Source organism: Vanacampus margaritifer, chromosome 11, assembly GCF_051991255.1.
Source record: "Vanacampus margaritifer isolate UIUO_Vmar chromosome 11, RoL_Vmar_1.0, whole genome shotgun sequence".
Classification (NCBI taxonomy): Eukaryota; Metazoa; Chordata; class Actinopteri; order Syngnathiformes; family Syngnathidae; genus Vanacampus; species Vanacampus margaritifer.
Window position 1 is genome coordinate 4,478,072 of NC_135442.1, and position 19,717 is coordinate 4,497,788.

General features: G+C 43.7%; 1 protein-coding gene across 4 annotated transcripts; it reads left to right on the top strand.

The window, feature by feature from the left end:
* The first annotated feature begins 1,118 nt into the window (after positions 1-1,118).
* arhgef49 (Rho guanine nucleotide exchange factor 49) lies at positions 1,119-19,685 on the top strand. 4 transcript variants are annotated; one of them, XM_077579301.1, is made up of 9 exons: positions 1,119-1,593; positions 9,325-9,472; positions 9,949-10,060; positions 10,136-11,394; positions 11,748-11,934; positions 14,007-14,217; positions 14,445-15,013; positions 16,281-16,426; positions 16,576-19,685. In XM_077579301.1, the coding sequence occupies exons 4-9, from the start codon at positions 10,175-10,177 to the stop codon at positions 17,375-17,377; spliced, it is 3,135 nt and encodes a 1,044-aa protein (XP_077435427.1). In that variant the 5' UTR covers positions 1,119-1,593; positions 9,325-9,472; positions 9,949-10,060; positions 10,136-10,174; the 3' UTR covers positions 17,378-19,685. The 4 variants fall into 4 exon arrangements, with proteins under 4 accessions (XP_077435427.1, XP_077435425.1, XP_077435428.1 ...); XM_077579299.1 differs by lacking the exon at positions 9,325-9,472; XM_077579302.1 differs by lacking the exons at positions 1,119-1,593; positions 9,325-9,472 and adding an exon at positions 6,385-6,432.
* The last annotated feature ends 32 nt before the right edge of the window (positions 19,686-19,717 follow it).

Genomic DNA, 19,717 nt, shown 5'->3' on the forward strand with positions numbered 1-19,717 from the left:
AAATCCATATTATTGGCAGAAATAGGGGGCCTCCAAAATCAATAAAGGGCCCCAAAATAAAAAAATTGCTTGGGGGCCTATTGAGGGGTGGGCCAGCTCTGCTTTGGTGACATCATCATCGTCATCATCCTCCACTGTGGGGGTTGCCCCCTGCGTGGCAGGAGGTTTGGGTTTCCGGGCAACCATCCACAACGTTGACAATAGCCTCCCTCCAGGCGCTGCATGAAAAGAAATGAAGCTGACATCCTAGTTGCCTGCTCATTGATTTGATGTACATATTATCATAAACATCAAAGACAAATCAGCTTGTACACATTTTCATAAGAATCGAAAGTCAACTTCGACCCTGTGTTTTTATAAACATCGGAATAACAGAAAAGTTAGCGGATCCAACGAAGGCATTTACGTAAACATCAAAGACCGTTTTCAGTCTTTAGGAAATGTAACGTACACGTAGAAACAAAAAACTTTTTCCCACTAAGAAAATTTTGAAACGGCAACAAACGTGATCATTTATAAATATCAAAGACAGCTAATATTTGTCTGTGTGGCTTAATATATGTTTCTATAAATATAATTTTACACATTTTTATTTTTAGCTTTAGTGAGCCCAACTTGTGTGTGTGCACATGCTAACAGTTTACAAATCACGCACACACTTTGTCTATAATGTTTACTAATGTGTATGATAGATTGAAGACTAAAAATTGTCTTTGATCTTTACATAAACATCTTTGCTAGGCTCAACTGTCTTCAAAAACATGTTTGTTGAACTTGAACCTGTTTACAAGGCTGGTTTAGCCTGCTCCTATTTGTCTCACGACACTCGAAACAGTCTTTGATATTAACAAAACAAAGTATGTATGTTAAGATAGCTGAAAGCACAAAATCGTCTTCAGTATTTTTGAAATCGCATCGAACGAGGCTTACGTGACAATGAAATACAAATAAAATGTGAGTTATCAATACTGAAAACAACTCTCAGTAACTATCAGACAGAAACCAAATCAAATTCGAACAAATTGTCTCATTGGCCAACCGATCTTACATTTCTTAGACATTAAACAGCCACTTTATAGTCAAACATAAGTGTCCTCTCACCCTATGTAATTAGAATATTAAGTAATTGTCTTAGATGTTTCTTTAAAAAAACAAAACAACTTTACGTTAGTTGGTTGACGTTTAAAACTAGTCTTCCATTTCTCCATAAACTCAACCGTATCTCTTTATCTTCATCTGAGTATGAGATTATTGTATATTTAAACTGAAAGACGAACTCGAAAATGTTTTGTTGTTGATCAGAGCGGCTGAACGCATGCTGCGATTGAAATTGTCCTTTTTACGAGGCGTACTTGAACGCAGCACAGTTCCCAAGGAGAAAGCCGCAAAGAAAGAGGTCGCGTGGAAGGGACCCTTCGCTTAACGTATTTTTCTTATGCTGCTCGTCTACAATTTTTTTTTCTTTAAAAAAATAATCAAAGTCTAGTCTTGCAGGCAGGAGCAGCAGGCTTGTTCAACCTGCCCACGCCGGACGCGAAGGGAACCTGCCAACCGCCTCACGCGATGGAGATGACGGAGCCCAACTAATCCACAGTGAGTAACGTTACGTTCAGCATCTCTGACATTTTTAAGACAAAATACTGCAAAACAGCACGTTTCATTTCGACATTACAGCTTTTTTTTTTTACCCTCAACAAATAGTGCTTTCAGAGCCCATGTAGCTTTTCAGGTGAGCGAATGTACTGTTTTAATGGCAAGATATTGCATATTTGTGTGAGGTAACACATTACTGGACGAATACACTTCAAATGTGCTGTTTTGTCCGAAAATACCTCCAATGAAAATCTCCTTGTGCCACATTGCAACTTGTAGTCGTCTGTTAATGCATTTTTGTGTACGGACGATAGATTTTGTGGACAAAAATGTAGTGTTTAAATGTCAAAAAAAAACAGAACTTACATGGGAAACGTGTCATCACACATACATTTAGCCAATATGGCCAACATACATGATTTTAGGGCAAAAGATAATGCTATTGTGTTTGTGTGGCCTACTAAGCTTTACCTCAACATAGGTTTTGTGGCGACAATATGGGAAAATGTTGCATTTTTGCTGGGAAATGACTACCTTATTGGCTATTTTTGTGACTACAGTCGTATATAATATATAAGTGAAATCCACAATATAGAAATACCCTATTTACATACACCCCAGTAATGTTTTTATAGCATTCACAGCATGTGCAATGGATAACACAAAAAAATTGTACATACAGTGGACCAATCGTCCTATGCGTTAACTGTACACAAATCCCCAACATACAGCAGTTGCTGTCTGTTGGCATAAAAAACAGGACTACAGAGGATTTCACATCAAATAATTTTCTGCAAAATAAAAAAGAGGCTAATCTTGAAATACTTCCTGCTTTCACTCTCTTTCAAATGATGCAAACCGAATAGTGTGTCGCCATCTAGTGGAATTCCACTATAAATAAAAAATTAATAACAAATAAACAGGAGGCAGAACAACATATTTGTGAATTATACCAAAGAAAAATAAATAGCAAAAACACAGAATTGGACTCTGAAAGTACGACTGGCAACAATTTCCTTTTGCGGCTTCCCACACGGGATCAATAAGACGCTCGCATTTAATGAGCCGAGGTGGTGCTGTGTTGTTGTCAGACAGCGGATAACGTGACGGACCCCCCCGGGACGCCAACACCCCCGCCGAGGAGCCCACACTGTGTTGACTCCACACTCGGTGTGCACGCTGCAATTAGCATGCATTAGCTTGGTGGCTGACGTCAGCTGTTTTGCTGGCTTCATTGACTGAAACATCAATGGGCCTTATCAATATGTACCGACCAAAAAAAAGATATTGAATTGGGGGGGCTTTTAGATACACATGAATCAAATGTGCACCATTACTTTTCTTTCTTGTTTATTTCAGGCAACGTGTCCCAATTGACTTCCAAGATGTATAGAAAAGTATATGTTAAATGTAGCAACAAAATGCCTGAAAGGGAGTGGGAAGAAGAACCATTTATTTAATCCCACCCCTTTTTACACATTCAATGTAAAACATAAAAGCATTCACCACTTTCGTCAAAAATGAACTTGCAACTTTTTGTTTCAAAACTAACTAAGCAATTATCATTGACACAATATAACAGAAATACAAAAATATTCACACATGAGTTATTATGCATTATTGCATTACATCAGTAAATTTTCTACCAACATTGGAAGTAAAGGAAACAGTAAATGTATTGAATATGACAAACAAAAGTTAACACTAGGAAAACAGACTAAATCTGATGTTGTAATGATATGAATCTGAAAAGTATACAGGCATTCCTTTATTAGAATATCTTGTGAATTATTTTACTTATTTACAGTTATATGTATATTTGAGTGGAATATTAAATTTTCATTCATGTAAAATGCATATGTAAAATGCATATGTAAAATATTGATGAAATCATTCATTGTCATTTTATTAATTGTTTAATTCAGCCATTTAATTAAAAGACAAAAAAATAAGGCCCACAAAACTATTTATTTATTTATTTTACAATAAATAAACTATGTAATGACAACTAACCACTAAAAAGTATGTTTTTTTATTTAAATGTTACTAATGGGGGAAAAAAATACAACATATTTAATAAAATAATAAATACAACTCAAATGTATTTTTGTTTTACTACTTTTTATTTTATTGTTTACAATAACTGAAGTAATCTATTATGTAATGAAATACTGTAACTATTTACAAAATTCATTATTTTACTTTAGAATAAATTAAGCAATTATATATATATATATATATTTCACTTGCAATTTTTTAAATATTTTTTATGAATTCAGTGACCAAAAATTCAGTGGGATAAATGAACAAAAATTCATTTAAAAGTGAAACAAATTACAATATAATTAACCACTTTGGGGGAAAAGGGCTTAATGAATTCATTGGATATACAAATTTAATTCACAGTGCTCTGTATGAAATGTAAAAATACATGCATGCAATATTGGAAGAAAATCTTCTAGATGTGGTGTGTAAAGAAATGAGCCCCCCGCAAAACAAAATTGATGATTTCACCTCCATACAATTTTTTGGCAGTTGAGCCACAGCTCTGTATGAAATGTAAATCAGCCTCGCCGGGAGGACAGCCGCCTCCATCAAGCACGTCAAGGTCGCCGATTGTGGCGGGACGGGAACGCCAAGGAAACATAGTCAGGAGATAACCAAGCAACCTTATCATTCCCGCTATTGGCTTGAATGTCAACATACAGCATTTCAAAGATTTTTTTTTTTTGGGGTTAAGTGGCAGGATTCTTCCACACCAAACTTATCCCAGCATGCCTTTACAGACCTGGATGTGTGTCAGCGTGTCTTCGCTTACGTAAGAGAACGCTGCTTGCGTGGAGTTCCCTATCGGCTACAGATGGAAAATTAAATAATGAATGAGGGAAATTGGCCTGCGTACGCCAATATGTGTGACCCATTTAAACACGCCGTTCGTCATCAGGTCAGCTGCTGCGGTGTACCACCTGGTTAGGCCCAGACACCCTTGAGTTTGTCCTTGAGATCTTAATTCTTCATGCTGAAAATTGTAAAGTTATTTAAATTTGGTAAATGTTAAGTACCTAATGAAGTGGCCTGTGAGTCAGGAGAAAAGTGATACTGAGCGTTACTTTTACTCGTCCCGCCATGATGAAAAAACAAGACAAGTGGTCACATGTTTGTCAGGAGCCAATAGGAGCAGTCCTCCCTGAGAGAGGTCCGGTTCACTCGACACCGCGCGGGTCAAGATGAGACGGGTCCTCGCGCCTGGATAATTCATGAGGGGCTCAATTATTCATCGTGTGCGTCCCTTGCTTGCCATGGCCGCAGGTGGTGGAGGGAGGGGGAGTGGGCGGCCATGTTTTGTGGGAGGGAACACCCTCAAAAGACTTACTGAGGGGGGAGTGTGGCATTTTAGTAACTTGGGAGATGAACGGCACGGCGCTCAGACAACACAAGTGGGAAGTGTAACCCTATTTAATCATTTTGATGTCTTGTGATACAAATCCATATTATGGCATGAAGTCATCCATCAATGCTTCTCTCAAATTGATACCTTAACTTGTCCTCACAAAGAAGAAAAACTCACAGTTGTGTCATCATGTGAGGAAATTTTAACAAAATGAATGCCCTGATCCAGAAAGCAATCATCAGGGGCTTTAATTTGATATCTGACACGATATGGCTTTAAGTACTACATCAATGCCTCCCTTAAATAAATGCCTCACTTTTCCGAATCTGGAAAAAACACATTGTTTTTTTTCACCATTGTGTCAAACTAATTGAAGATCCAGAGAGCACTCATCAGGGACTTTAATATATGACATGATATGGTGTGAAGTCATACATCAACGCCTCCCTCAAATATATGACACGTTTTCTTTTCAGGGGAAAACACATGTGGCAGGTAAATTTTTCACTATTTTGTCTAAATAATTGCAGATCTAGAAAACACTCGTCGGCGCCTTTAATTTGAGATATGACTTGATATGATTTGAAGTCACCCATAAATGCCTCGCTCAAACCCTTTCCTATCAGGAACAGAAAAAAAATCACTCATGTTTCTTGATGTTACGGTTTAAAATGGGGACAGACCACTAACATTGTTATTATAATTCCCCAAAAATGCCTTTAGAGATGATTGTTATGTACTAGAACCCTATTAATTTTCAAAAGATGCATTACCCAAGATGGTTTGTAAAATCAAGGGTACATTTTTGATGCCCTACTGGTTGTAATCCTATGAGGGGATTATTCCCCCTGTCTTCTTTTCACTAACAGAGGAGTTCAGCAAGAATCTTATTGATTTTGTGCTAATAAAATGCTCACATAAAATTGGTCGCTACCCCATTTGTTACCCCAAGTGTTTATTTGAGGGGGGGCATTTATTTATGAATATGACTTAAACCATATCAACTAATATCTCAAATTGAATCTTTAATCTTTAATTATTTTGTCAAAATGTCCTCATTTGATGTCACACGAATGACAAAATACATGTACTGTGCCCATAATGGGGTAGAGTGAGCGGTCTAATAGGGGGGCGGCATTTATTGATGACTTAAAACCACATCAAGTCATATCTCAAATTAAAGCTCCTAACGAGCTCTTGCGATATGTAAAATTAGTTTGTCAATATCGATTCAAATGATGACACAATTGTAACAAAAACCATCAAGCTGAGCAAGTGGCTTGCCGGTTTCCTTGGCAACCACCAGGGTCGTTCACACCGGAGCATGCTCAGTTTGGGGCATCTCTCGCTCGCGGTAACAAAAGCCAGCGAGGGATCTCACACACACACACACATTGATTCATTCACATGTGGACTCCGCCGAGGAGAAGAGCTGCAAACACACAAACGTGAGTACACAAAAAAACGTCTGCCGGCTTTTGTTTGTTTCGGCAGGAAAGCCACTTTGAAGGCAGCTGGTGGTTTCAAAGAGAGGATAAAAAGGTGTGTGTGCGTGAGAGAAAAAGGTATTCCACGTGCGTCTCATGTCTGTGAATGGCTGCTTGAGTCCTTCAGTCTTGTTCTTTATAGCAGCTCACAAAAGGTGTCGCTTTAATAATTGATGCCGTCATGCATGCTGGGAAGTTTGAGCGATGTCACTTGGTTGGAACGCAACGCTGTGCGCGGTTACGATTTTGGTAAAGACTAGGGTGAGACTTTCAAATGGGGTTTGTGGTTTTAGTTTAGGGTTAGAGGTTAGGATTTGTTTTTTCGGTTTGAGGCTTTGGTTTGGGGTTTAGGGTTTGGGATTACGGTTATGTTTTGGGTTAGGAGGATTAGGATGTAATCCTATGGTTTATGATTAATCCATGGTTTAGGTTTGTAGTGTTCTGTGAAGAAGGAGGTTTGAGGTTATGGTTAAGATTTATGGTTAGGATTTGTCTTTGAGAGTAGGAGTAATGGTTGGATCGAACATTTGGGCTAGCATTTGGCTTTTTAGGTCAGGGTTTGGAGTTGAAGTTTTCGAGATTCTGGTTATGATTTGGGGTTAGGTATTGGTTAGGATGAAAGGCTTGGGGTTCATTTAGGATTTCGTTTGGAGGTAAGGGTTTGGGGGGCTGGAGTGCAGAGATTGTTGTTAGGATTTGAGATTATGGGTAGGCGGAAGTGGAGTTCAGGTTTGGCTTTGAGGTTAGAGTTGTGTTAGGGAGTTAGGATTTGGGGTCGTGGGTTAGGGGTCAGCAGGGTTTAGTGTTAGTATTTGGCATTGTGGATGAATTGGAAATGCTGACTTGCATGTTTCCACTTGCAGTGGCAAATGTCCACCGTCCCATCAAGGTTGTTGGAACGTCCACTTTCATTTAGCAGAGTATTGTTCGGACTCCTTGGGTATAAAAGCCCGAGATCGTGATCTGAATTTTCACCTTGAGCATTTTGTCAAATTTCAAAAAAAAATATGTTTGGGCTTTGAAGTCAAATAACCAAATAACTCAGGTGGTCATCAGGATCAGTTCTGTATCCGTCCCCATCGTGATCCAATGAGCTTGACCTCTCCTCATAAGGGTTTGAGTTAGCATTTGGGCTAGGGTTAGCGGTTGGAGGTAAAAATTGGGTTTTGTGATTATTTATCTGAACAAAACAAGACCAAAAAAACAAGAACCCTCAACAAGGCCAAGGGACATCGATCCACAGCACTTGTTCTTCATTTAGTCATCATGCGCACCACCAAGCATTCAATGAATCCATCAATCATCTGGTGGGCTTCTCATCATTAATAACATATTTTGAGTCCGAATGGACAAGAAGCTTTCCCTCACCCGCCGCTCAATACATTGCCAGTGTGTGTGTGTGTGTTTTTTTTTTTTATGTGCGCGTGTTTCTTGCGCGCGCGCGAACGTGAGCAGACTGTCAATGTCGGGAGTTGCTGATGTCACCGCGATGAGCTTCTGCAGTGATGACAACATGCGGTCGGCCCATAGTTTTTTTTTTTACGCGTTCCGGGAAGTGAACCCCCCCCCCCCCCCCACATTAGAAAGAAACCATGAATGAACACACAAATCAATGACAACTCACACACATGCGCGCACACATGCACACATCGTCATTGACATTCTAGCTCCCGTCCGGCTCGTTTTGCTCCGTGATCGTTTCGTAATGACTGGTCTCGCTGTGTCATTAGTGCCGTGCATCAATGATACCAAGTCCACTTACTGAAACAAAATATTGTGTGTGTGTGTGTGTGGGGGGGGGGGGGGGGGGGGGGGGGGGTCAATGAGTAAGTGTATATATTGTATATTTTATATTGACAAAATGATCACAGATCTAGAAAGCACTCGGTGGGAGCTTTAATTTAAGATATCACTTAATATGGTTCAAAGTTATTAAATACCTCCCTCAAATAAACACGTCTCATGAGTCATTCTCTCGTCATATAAGGACATATTGACAGGAAAAATGGCAGACTTAGAAGGCACTAATCAGGAGCTTTTATTTGACGTGTGACTTGATATGGTTCAAAGTCATCCATAAACACCTCCTTTTAAATACCTCACTTTTCCCCAATAGATAAGATAAAAAAAAGCATTTAAGTGTATTTTTTTTCACCAGTTGTCGTCATATGAAGAAATACAGATAAAAATAATCACAGATCTATAAAGCACTTGTTAGAAGCTTTAATTTGAGATACGACTATGATATGAAGTCATTCATAAATGCCTCCCTTAAATAAAGGCTCATCACCTCAACATCTCAAGAATAAATGTTTTTTTTTCTTACTAGTTTGACTTCATATGAGGGACACAGAATAGATGGCACTTGAGATGACTTGATAGGGTTCAAAGGGCATCCATAAACACCTCCCTCCAATAAACACATTATTATTTTTTGCCATCAGGAAACAATAACTAAAAGTGCTTGGATGCTATTGCATATACCGCTAACATTGTTCAAAATCATTTTCAACATGCGTCGCCCTCTCCCCATTGCACTTGAGGGAAAGAAATGTTTGTTTGGTTTTAACGCCGTCAATCATCTGGCACCGCAGGGACGTGGCAGCATCTGCATGCGAGTCACGTCTAAAAATGACTGTCACTTGACAGACACACTGTTCTACATCCCGGTATCCCGGGGGTGGGGGATGGGGGGGGGGGTGTTATGGTGCTCTACTTTACATTCATGTGTGGACTGCAGGGTTATGTGAGGAATTTTCATTGTTTTTAGGTTTTTATTGTCTGCATGTGCCCTGCGGGGAAAATTCAAACAAACTCGCTCCTAATTAGACGACGTTTGTCTATTTCACGCAGAGATGCTGCATACCCCCGGGGGTAGAAGAGTCAGGTGTTAAACCTCACACCCGTGTCCTGTGTTTTTACGCCTTTTCTTACAACACAGCCCCCCGTCCTACTTCATTCAAACTACTAGCTTGGAAGCCGGAAAAAAAATTCTGGTTCAGTATGTCCTGTTTAGTGCCTTTCACACAGAATTCCGAAAAAGGCGGACATTTTAAGGGATGGAGCGTGGTAGGGCCAATGAAAAGTACTTTTAGGACTATTTTTGATGATCTTATTTAGCAACATGTCGGGACGGTGACAATTGCTTTCTGCAAGACAGGGTTCGAAAAATGAGTGTCAAGTGATCTGCATATTCTTGTCGTGGCTTTTCTGCGATTCCCTTTTAGAAGCAAACGTCAATCGTCAAATACTCGTTGGGAAATTCCTATGTAATTGTCAGCTATTGAGAAGTGTGTTTTGACCACCTTATCAACATGCAAATGCCAAGGTTGTCTGTCACCCCCCCCCAATGTCACTGTACTAGCCCCGCAAATTTCTGGCATCTGTGTGAAAGGGTGCTTCAGTTTGGTTCTGCAGTATCAAGATACAAGTGTACCGTATGAGTTCTCCTTCGTTAAGTAGTGTGTTCCGTCTAAGGCTTTGAGAAGAGGTGCTTTGTGGGATGCAAGCTCCAGAGGTGCCAGAGGAGGAAAAGAGCGGCAACGGAGGCTTGGAGGCCAGATGAAAAAAAAAAACCCTCCAAAATGGGGTAAGTTCTCACACCATTGGAAGAAGAAACCTGACGCCAGCTGTTATGTAACAAACTGATCCCTTTACTTTGCAGGCCAGTTGGTTGTCAGTGTGAGGGAGCCCGGCCAAGGCCATGCCAGACATGAGGCCATGTGACCACCAGCCCTCCAGACCCTCTCGCAGCCCACCATCCGGTCACGACCCCTTGGTGATGGAACCTTGCGTCTCCCACCTCCCCATGTCCGCCGCCCCGCTTCCCGCCTTCCCGCGGCACAGAGCCTCCGCCCACTATCCTGGAGGCCAGTGGTTCCCGCTAGCATCCCGGTGTAACAGCAGCACCTTGTTGTCTCATTTGAGACATTGCCCGTGTCAAACGGGACCCGCAAAGACTTTGCAAGGACATTCCCTACATGTCCCGACAAACGGCAGGCCGTACCGGAGTATGGAAAACCTGAACTGGAGCCCAGTTCTGGATTCAGGTCTGTGCTCATCCAGTGAGTTTATTGTACGCTACACGGCCACCAGTCACTGGTACGACGGGCCCCCAGATGGGTCCAACCCAGAGAGCGTAGCATACTACCCCCAACACAGTCCCCGCAGAAAAGATGTGCCCAGTTTCCCGCAGTTGCTTTTCCCCAGCGGGGTGGACGAATGGGACGCCAGGAAAGGTCTGCGGGAAAAGCTTCGCCTCCAGAGTGCCAGGTCGGCCGTGGAGCCTCTGAAGACCCTACCCCTGCGTACCACTGACTCCGCCCCCGTCGAACTGAACCCAGTGTGCCGGCCAGTGGGCGGCATGCGTCTAACTTGCCCCCAGGAGATTAAACAGGAAGTCCTGAGGAGACTTGAATTGCGCCGACAGAACAGCAGCCCCAACCTGGCTCTCCACGGAGGCCCGCGTAGCCCAAAAGCGCTTCCGGCGTCCCACACGGCAGCCCCCATTTTGGGCGGGAACAACGGACACCAGCAAAGCATTTCCACGGGCCGCCTGTACATCCCCACTTTCGAAGAGTTCAAAAGGATGAGGATGAAGGAGTCCGCAGTCGGTTCCAAGGACTCAGCCCCCCACGCCTCAGAGATCGGAACGGGTTCGCCGATCCGCACAGGGCCCTCTCCAAGGACCCCACTCCAAGCTTCAAATCAGGGACAAGCCAGTGACAATGGCCGGCGTCGGAGGTCCAGTCTGGAACCGGTCGGGTCGGTTCCGTTCCCGCCCGGCAGAGACCACAAAGGGCGGCCCTCCAGTTGCTGCCCTGCGCTGCTCCTGGAGGGAACGGACCTGTCCAGCTACGGGGCCAAGATATACAAAATGAAGGACGGCCTCATTGGCTCAGCTTTGGACCTCATCAAGAAGAGGTAAGACGGCTTCGTATACTGAAACTGCACCCTTTAGTGATATTGTACATCATATTCGATAACGATATTTGACACTTTGATCAATATGGTATCGTAGAAAAAGATGATACAAAACATCCTGATACCGATGTTTATTCAATACTGTATCATAATATTGTGCCACAAAAACTTTGACTTGACACTACATCCTGTTCACAATATTTGACGATTGTGTGACGATATGATCCAACACTCAACAATATTTGCTGCTCATGTATTGATACTGTACAATAAAAGCAATATTTAACATTCGCCTTTGGATGCAACACGATATTGACAACCCCTGGCGCAAAACAACCCCCCACTTTCCCCAGCTGCAGTGCAGACATCTCCTCCGAGGCCCCCGTCAGGCTGTCAGCTGAGCGGGACAGAGACGCCCCCGACGCCCCCCACCAGCCCCCTGCCGCCGTCGCCATGGCAACCGCGGCAGGAGCCGAGGCTGGCCACCAGGCGCCCGCAGAAGAAGAAGACGGCGGCGAAGGCGAGCAAGCGGGAGAATGCGTAAGGAGGATTACATTTTTTTTGGGGGGGTGTGCGCGTATATGTGCGTCTTATGTGTGTGGTTCGGCGGAGTATCGGTAGCGGGGGCGGCTGTCGATCTGTCTGCGTTCAAGGATGGCGAGGACACTGCGACAGACACGCGCGCCCATGCAGAGATATACGCGTGTGCGTGCGTGGAAGGAAATGTCTGAGGATGCATAGAGAGAGAGGGGGGGGGGGGGGGTAAAAGGGATTATCTCCATCCCTTGCAACCCATCCATCCATCCTGCAGCATTCCTTGGGTCAAACACGCCATAGTCACTCACAACGTTTCCCGTTAATTTAGCTTTCCGATCGGATTAATACGACGGGAGAAAAATGTGAGCTGGGGACAGAAAATTTAAGTCGAACTATGTAACAGCCGCGGCTTAAAACCTCGGTGGGGGATGTCGCGGGAACGTCGCCCATGTCACTTCAGGTGACACAAAGTCAATGTAGCACTGTTAGCCACCACTATTTTATACAATTTTACGACAAAATATACAGCCACTGCTATTTAATATATTTTTACTACAACTACAAAATATACAGATGCTAAATCAATGCAGTGCTGTTAGCCGCCACTATTTTATTTTGTTCGTTAGCCGTCTAATACATCGCCACTGCAAAATATACAGACGCTACGCAAATATAGCGCTGTTAGCCACTGACATTTACAGCTAAAATACAGATACTAAGTCACCGTATTTGACCATAAGTCAGCATGACGACTGGTAGCTAACATTATTTAACACATTTCTACTGCAAAATATACAGATGCTAACTGACACTGTTGACTTACTAGCTGTTAGCTATGCACTGCTAACACATTGCCATGGCAAAATACACAGACGCTACGCTGCTAGCCATTACATTATATTATAGCGAAAAATAAGGATGCCAAATCTGTGTAGTGCTAGCTGTTAGCTGACAAACATCATTCACTACCAATGACAGCTATAGATGCCAAATAAGCAACTCGGAGGGTTGGCAGTGAATGAGTTTTAATACTACCTAATAGCTAACTCTTATTTCCATTCAAACTGGTAATAAAGAGACAATAAGTCATTGTAGCGGTAGCCATTAGCTGCCGGCATTTATTACATTGCAACTGCAAAATATACAGATGGTACGTCGGTGTAGCGCTAGCTGTAAATTGCTTAGGCTTGATGCAAAAGGTTGAAATTAAATACTGCATTTTATTGAAATAATTTTTTTTAAAAAAATCATACATTTCCCAAATCAAATAATCAGAGTCAATGTAGCTAGTTGTGCCTGCTCACTTTTATTAGCGCATGTCTCTTTAAGTGCCTCTACCCCCCCCCCCCGCCAGCCCTTCCCGAAGCCGAGCGTAAAAATGTGATTTGTTACCCCCGGCCGTGCCTGACGAACCCTGAAAGCTCGTTTAAAAAAAAAAGAAAAAAAAGAAAGAAAGATCTCTGGGAATGATGCAGCATGTCGAGGAATTCTCAGCCACGGGATGCTTCGAATTATCGTGGAGATAACAGTTCATGTTTCAAGGCAAATTGGCAACGTCATGATTAATGTGTCAATTATACAGTACCTAAATGAACACAATATGATAAATCCTGTGACCACGATACAATACGATAATATATCCCACTATAGATTTTTGAGGTTTGTGTATTTATACTGTGCTGTAGAAAAAAGGAATATGACATATATTACAATATCAATATTGACAGTTATGTATCAATACCCTTCTATTATAAAACAACAGGTTTTTGAGATATTGATGTTTGATGCATGTCTATTGATATGGTTCTGGAATAGGATATATGGATATTTGAGGCTTGTGTATAGATAAGAACACAATACGTACCGATATTGATACATGTATTAATCCCATGTTGTAAAAAGAGCGAGTTGGTGGTCCCGATTTTGATATTTGAGGTTTGTTCATCGATAATTTGCGTGAAAACATTTGTGTGAAATCTGGTAAGGTTGCGCAATCATGCCGCTGACATGACCAAGTTGTTGCCGTGTTGCCGTGACAACGTGATGGCCAAGCATCGTTTTGCTTTCCCCTCAAGCTGCTGGGTGTCTGCCGGCGTTCCAGCTCAGACGCGACGCACGAGCGATCGCAGGCGGCCGTATCGGAGCGCGCGACACTCGCCAGCCGTCTGCGACCGCACCACAGTGACCCCATGCCGGCCGATGCGTCCAATCGCAATCAGCCGGAGATGAAGGCCAAGATGGAGAGTGCGGCACATGGACGTCATCATCGCAGGGAGAGAGACAGCGGTGAGGACAAAAGGGGAAGCCGTGTGCCTCACTCGTAGATTTATGGGAACGTTAACTCTTTGGCTGCCAAAAACGTTTAATAACGTTTAGTAAAATCCAAATGAGGGCTGCCAAAAACGTTAAAAACGATTCCACTCACACCCCTTCCTGATTTCGGATTGTCTAATTTTCATATTTTGAGTGATATTTTTGGGGGGACATAACATGACCCTGTGCTCCGTCCTCAGCTCCGGCAGCACTTCGCGGACACTCTGAGCCGCCCGGCGAGGAGCGCCCGGCGGGTTTGGACGACCGGCCGGGCTCAAACCGCCGGGCAGGCCGCGGCCGTCATCACCGCTGGAGTACCATCAGCAGCCTGAGCGCCGACAGCGGCGTGGTCGGCCTCAGCGAGGAGGACGACAACGGCGCTGAGCCCCGGCGGCGGCGGCGCGGCGCCGACGTGGAGCGGGCCGACAGCGGCATCGGACCGGGTCTCTCCCGGGCCTGGAAAAGACCCTCGTTGTGCGCCGATTGCGGCCGACGGGAGGAAACCTCGGAGGGCCGCAGCGCGTGCGAGCGTTGCGCCAAACTGCGGGCCGAACGGAAGGAAGCCGTGTTGGAGTTCCTGAACACGGAGAGCAGCTACGGCGAGGACCTGAGGATCATCAAGGAGGAGTTCTACGGGCCCATGCGTGGCGCCGGCCTGCTGAGCGCCGAGCAGCTGGCCGTGGTCTTCGCCAACGTCCAAGAGTTGGGAGACGTGAACGAGAGGTTCACGGAACATCTGCAGGACGCCATTGAACACGCTCTGGACCAGGTGAGAGGACGTCGTCGTCAAAGCGTCAAAGCAAACGGAGGTTAAACCTGTGGTGTCCAAACTCGGTACTCAAGAGCCAGAGTCCTGCAGGTTTTGGATGTTTCCCTGCTCCAATGCACCTATTCCAGCAAAAGGATCGTTATCAGGCTAATGCAGAGCTTGCTGATGAGCTTCAGGTGTGTTGGAGAAGGGAAACATCCAAAACCTGCAGGGCCTCGAGCACCGAGTTTGGATACCACTGAGTTAAACCTTTACTTGAAACCCAAATTTGATACACTAACCTGGTGTGTAAACCCTAATTTCAGACTTACACCTTGTTTAAAACCCTAACCCAGCCTTGAAACTCGAATTTGAAAGGCTAACTTTGACTTGAAATCCTAATTTGGAAGTGATATCCTTCTTTGAAACCCAAATTTGAAACTCTTAACATAGACTTTAAACCCAAATTTAAAACACTGCCCCTGGTTTGAAACATAACCTTCACTTGAAAACCTACTTTAAAATTCTAATTCGAAAGGCCTAAACTTGACTTGAAATCCTAATTTGAAAGTCTTGCCCTGCTTTGAAACCTAAACTTTTTAAACCTTCATTTGAAACTCTAATCCTCATTTGAGACGTGTAATCCTAACCTCTGTTTCGCTACCTACTTTGAAACCCAAACTCTGGACATGACATCCTACTTTAAACCCCTTCATTAAAACCCAGACTTGACATTTAATGTGAAACCCTAACCCTTGTCCCAGCCTTGATGAACCCTAGCCATTGATTTTAATTTTAATCCTAAACCCTGTCTTGAACCCCTCATGTATTTAATTTCCCTCATGAAAGAAGTATCTAATTTGAAGTCCCTAAACCGAACCAAATCAGTAAGAGTCTTGCCAAGACTTTTTCTTTTTTTCTTTTTCTGGAGAGCTCAGATTCGGTAATTTTACCATCATTGCTCTTTTTTTTTTATATATATTTTTTTTCTTTATTTATTGTTTTAATTTTGTATGTGGGTGAGTATGTGCGCATTCACCTAAAACCTATTTTAAAAATCCCATACCGTTCACCTAAACCGAACACTTCCAGCCAGAGTCGTGAGGCCGTCAGGAGACCCGAGGAAGGATCAAAGAAAATTTGCCAAGACTTTCTTCTAGTCTGGCCCCAGTTTTGCCTCTTAACTCCGAACGGACACTGGCAGCGGCTCAAGCGTGAAAGCGGTTTAGCGTTGAGGTTAACACGCTGCGACTAACATTCTGACTGCCATTCCGGCGTTTGGGTTTAGGGAGACGAAGATCTGCTGACGGTGTCCGTCGGCGAGATCTTCCTGGAGTTCGTCAACATGCTGCCGGCCTTCCAAACGTACTGCCTGCAGCAGCCGGCCTCCGTCAACATGCTCAACGCGCTGGAGAAAGAGAAGGAGCTGCTCAGGTAGGACCTTCGGTACTTTTGGGTCCATTGTGGAGGTTTTTCTGCTTCCTGCCAGTGTAATTCTTGACGTGAAAGGCATCATTAATTCAGAGGGTTTCTATTTATAGCCGTCTCTGGAGTCTCACGCTGCCTTTTTTCGAATCTTCCAGGATCTTCCTGGACGTCTCCCAGAACGACAACACGGCGTTGCGTCGCATGAACCTGCGCTCGTTCCTCATGGCGCCCCTTCAGCGCGTCACCAAGTACCCTCTCCTCCTCAGCCGCCTCCTCAAAGTCACCCCGGAGAAGCACCCCGAGTTCGGCCGTCTCCGCGAGGCCAAGAGCCGCGTGGAGGCCCACCTGGAGCACATCAACACCAAGACCAGGCAGCAGGACGGCAACGGCGTGGCTTCCTGGTCCCTGCGCTCCTTCCGCCGCGACAGCCGCAAGAACCGGGAGCCGGTGGACGCCGAAATGCGGGAGGCGTCCATGAAGACGCTGGGTTGGACGCGGGAGGACACCCGCTTCGTCATGGAGGGCCCCTTGCAGCTCTCGCAGCCGGCCGACGGCCAGTGGGTGAAGAAGGGAAGCAAGGCGCTCAAGTTCCAAAACGTCCAGAGTCTTCTCATGGTCAGGACGCAGCCCGGTGGGGAGAAGGCGTGCGAAGCGGGAGAAAGCGTCCAAGACGGAGTCCTGGTTCTGATCAAGGACAAGAGCAGCGGCAAGTTCGCCGTGATGCGCGAGCCCATCCGGCTGGCCAACTGCGTGGTGTCCATGGACCCCGAGTGCCAGGATACCTTCGAGGTTCTGGACATCCGGCGGGAGTCGTTTGTTTTCCGGGCGGCGGACAAATCCCGGACGCAGAACTGGTTCCACCAGATGAAGAGGTACGCTCGGGACTTGGGAACCTGGCGCAAGAGACGCAACGCTTTGCCCAACATCATGATCAACACCAATCAGAGTCGGTCCTGAGAGAGCAAAGCCTTTTCAGCCATAGAGAGACTGACCGCCCCCAAAAAAGTCACGCCGTGCTGCTGCCGAACCCGAGCCCAAAAAAAAACACTTTGTCAGAAAACAAAGAGCACTTTTTCTTGTTTTGGTTCACAAAGCTACAGTATGAGTGCACCGAGTATTATGGCCACATTGAAAAGAAAAATATATTTACTACAAAAATTGGATCTTAATGACAATATAGTAAGAGAAGTCAAGAGTTTGTTTTAGATAAAAAAGACGTGATTTTATATATATCTCTTTGACTGCCAGACGTTTTCAGACAAGGGATGCCGTGGGTTTGACTGATCTTTCAAGGTCCACAGAAAATTATGTGTTTGGACTATGGAAACACACTACCAAATGAAAGATTGGACTCTCATCTTTCATCAGAAAAAAAAGTTTGTTTCTACCTTATTCCGTTCTTCAGTAATCAACAATAGAAAATGGTTAGTTTCACCTCTGTTTTGAAACAAACGTCTTTTAACTTTGGCACTCCTCCATAGGATTTTACTAAACGTTATTTAACGTTTTTGGCAGTCAAAGAGATATATATATATATATATAAGTCATATTTTCCAAATTTTAGATACTCATTAAAATTGTCTTTTAATGGAAGTCAGTTTTTGTAGATACATAAATAAATAAAAAATATTTATAATTTTAGATCAAATCTGATAGAGTGAAGTATTATTTTTTGATTAATAAAAAAAAATGAAATATGTTTTTCCCCTCAGGAAAAAGATGATTTAATAGGCATTTCCCCCCCCCAAAAAAATATGTCTCTTAAAAAATACAACCTACATATTTTTGTAATAGGCAACAAAAAAATCGGACTTAATCTTCGTAATTCTTTAATTCTCATTACACTTTTTTCTTTACGCATTTTCTTTCAAACAAGCAATCCAATGATAACACTTTTTGAGATACAACCACTCGCATAGGATTTCAAATTCTCATAAAATAAATGTATTTTCAATGTGGCCCTAATACTCTTTGCTGTCTCATTAGATCAAAAATGTGGAGCGTTTAAAAGTGATCACAAATTTGGATAACCAAAAAAATAATAATCTAATTGTGGGCTGTGTGTCAGCCATGATTGTAAAGACTGTTCATTTCCGTACTTCTGTTGGCAAAAACAGCTGAACAAGAAGACTTTTTTTTTTTTTTTTTTTTAAATACAGACACGTGGGAATAACTTGATTTCACTCAGGGGGGACCTGTTTGGCTCTTTGTATATTTGAAGCCGCCCCCCCCTGTCCTCTTTTTGTGTGTGTATGTCGCCACCTAGTGCAATCTGGCGGTGGAGCAACGTTCACTGCCACAGACAAGTGAGCTCCCCTTGACAGCAATAACCGGTCATACGAGTAGACGCTTTCTGTCCCCTTTTTCACACTCCCATGGAATCATCCCCCCCCCCCCCGGCTCAAGGTCTTGTAATGTCCCGATACAGGATAAGTGGGAGTTGAAGTAGACCCTTTCACACTGCCCATCAAAGCTGGTTTTCTGTTTTATGCACGGTTGTATTGAAAATATCGATGTGGAAGTTGAAGTCGCCCCTTTCACGCCGACTACCCGGCAAATTGGCCTTGAGAGGCGTAAACCTTTTTTTTGGAGTTCAATAAAAAAAAATACAGTACAGTATGTGGAGCCTGCAAAGTCTTTCCAGTTTTTCGATGGATGTGTGGCGCTTAAATCGTTTTGCGTGTGGCGAAGATTCACCCGACTTTTTTACGATGGCTTGCCACATCGCTTGGTTTGGGTTTATGTTGACCCGTTGGGAGTTCGCACGGCCGTTGTGACTTGGCACGTTCAGATAATCAGTTTTCAGTATTTGTGTCTGGGACAGGTTTCCCGGAAAATGTGTGCATTAGAGGCAAGGCAGTGTGGCTTAGGTAAGCAGTGTGAAAGGGCATTTTGGAGGGAGGGTTAAACAAAAAAAAAAAAAAAAAATCCTCAGCTGACAAAAAAAAACGTGGGGCCTGCCTATGATCTGAGCCACTGTGCCTTGGCTCTCGTTTCAGCCTTTGGACAGACTTGGACTGCCCTGCCCCCCAATCAGCCCCTTTCGCGCCCCCCCCCCCCAGCCAATACTGAGCACATCCTCAGTGGCGAAAGCTTTATTGCGTTGAAAGCACTTTATCCAGCGACGACATCAAAGCGGAATAAATATTTCAAAGACGTTTGTGTAGCAGTTCACTGTGGACACCAACTCGACTGTGCTTTTTCGTCTTCTGCTGTTATTTCAACATGTAATATATTGTCAATCATATTAAAACATTGCAAACTAGTGTTTGTATGGATGTTTTTCCTGTGTTTTTT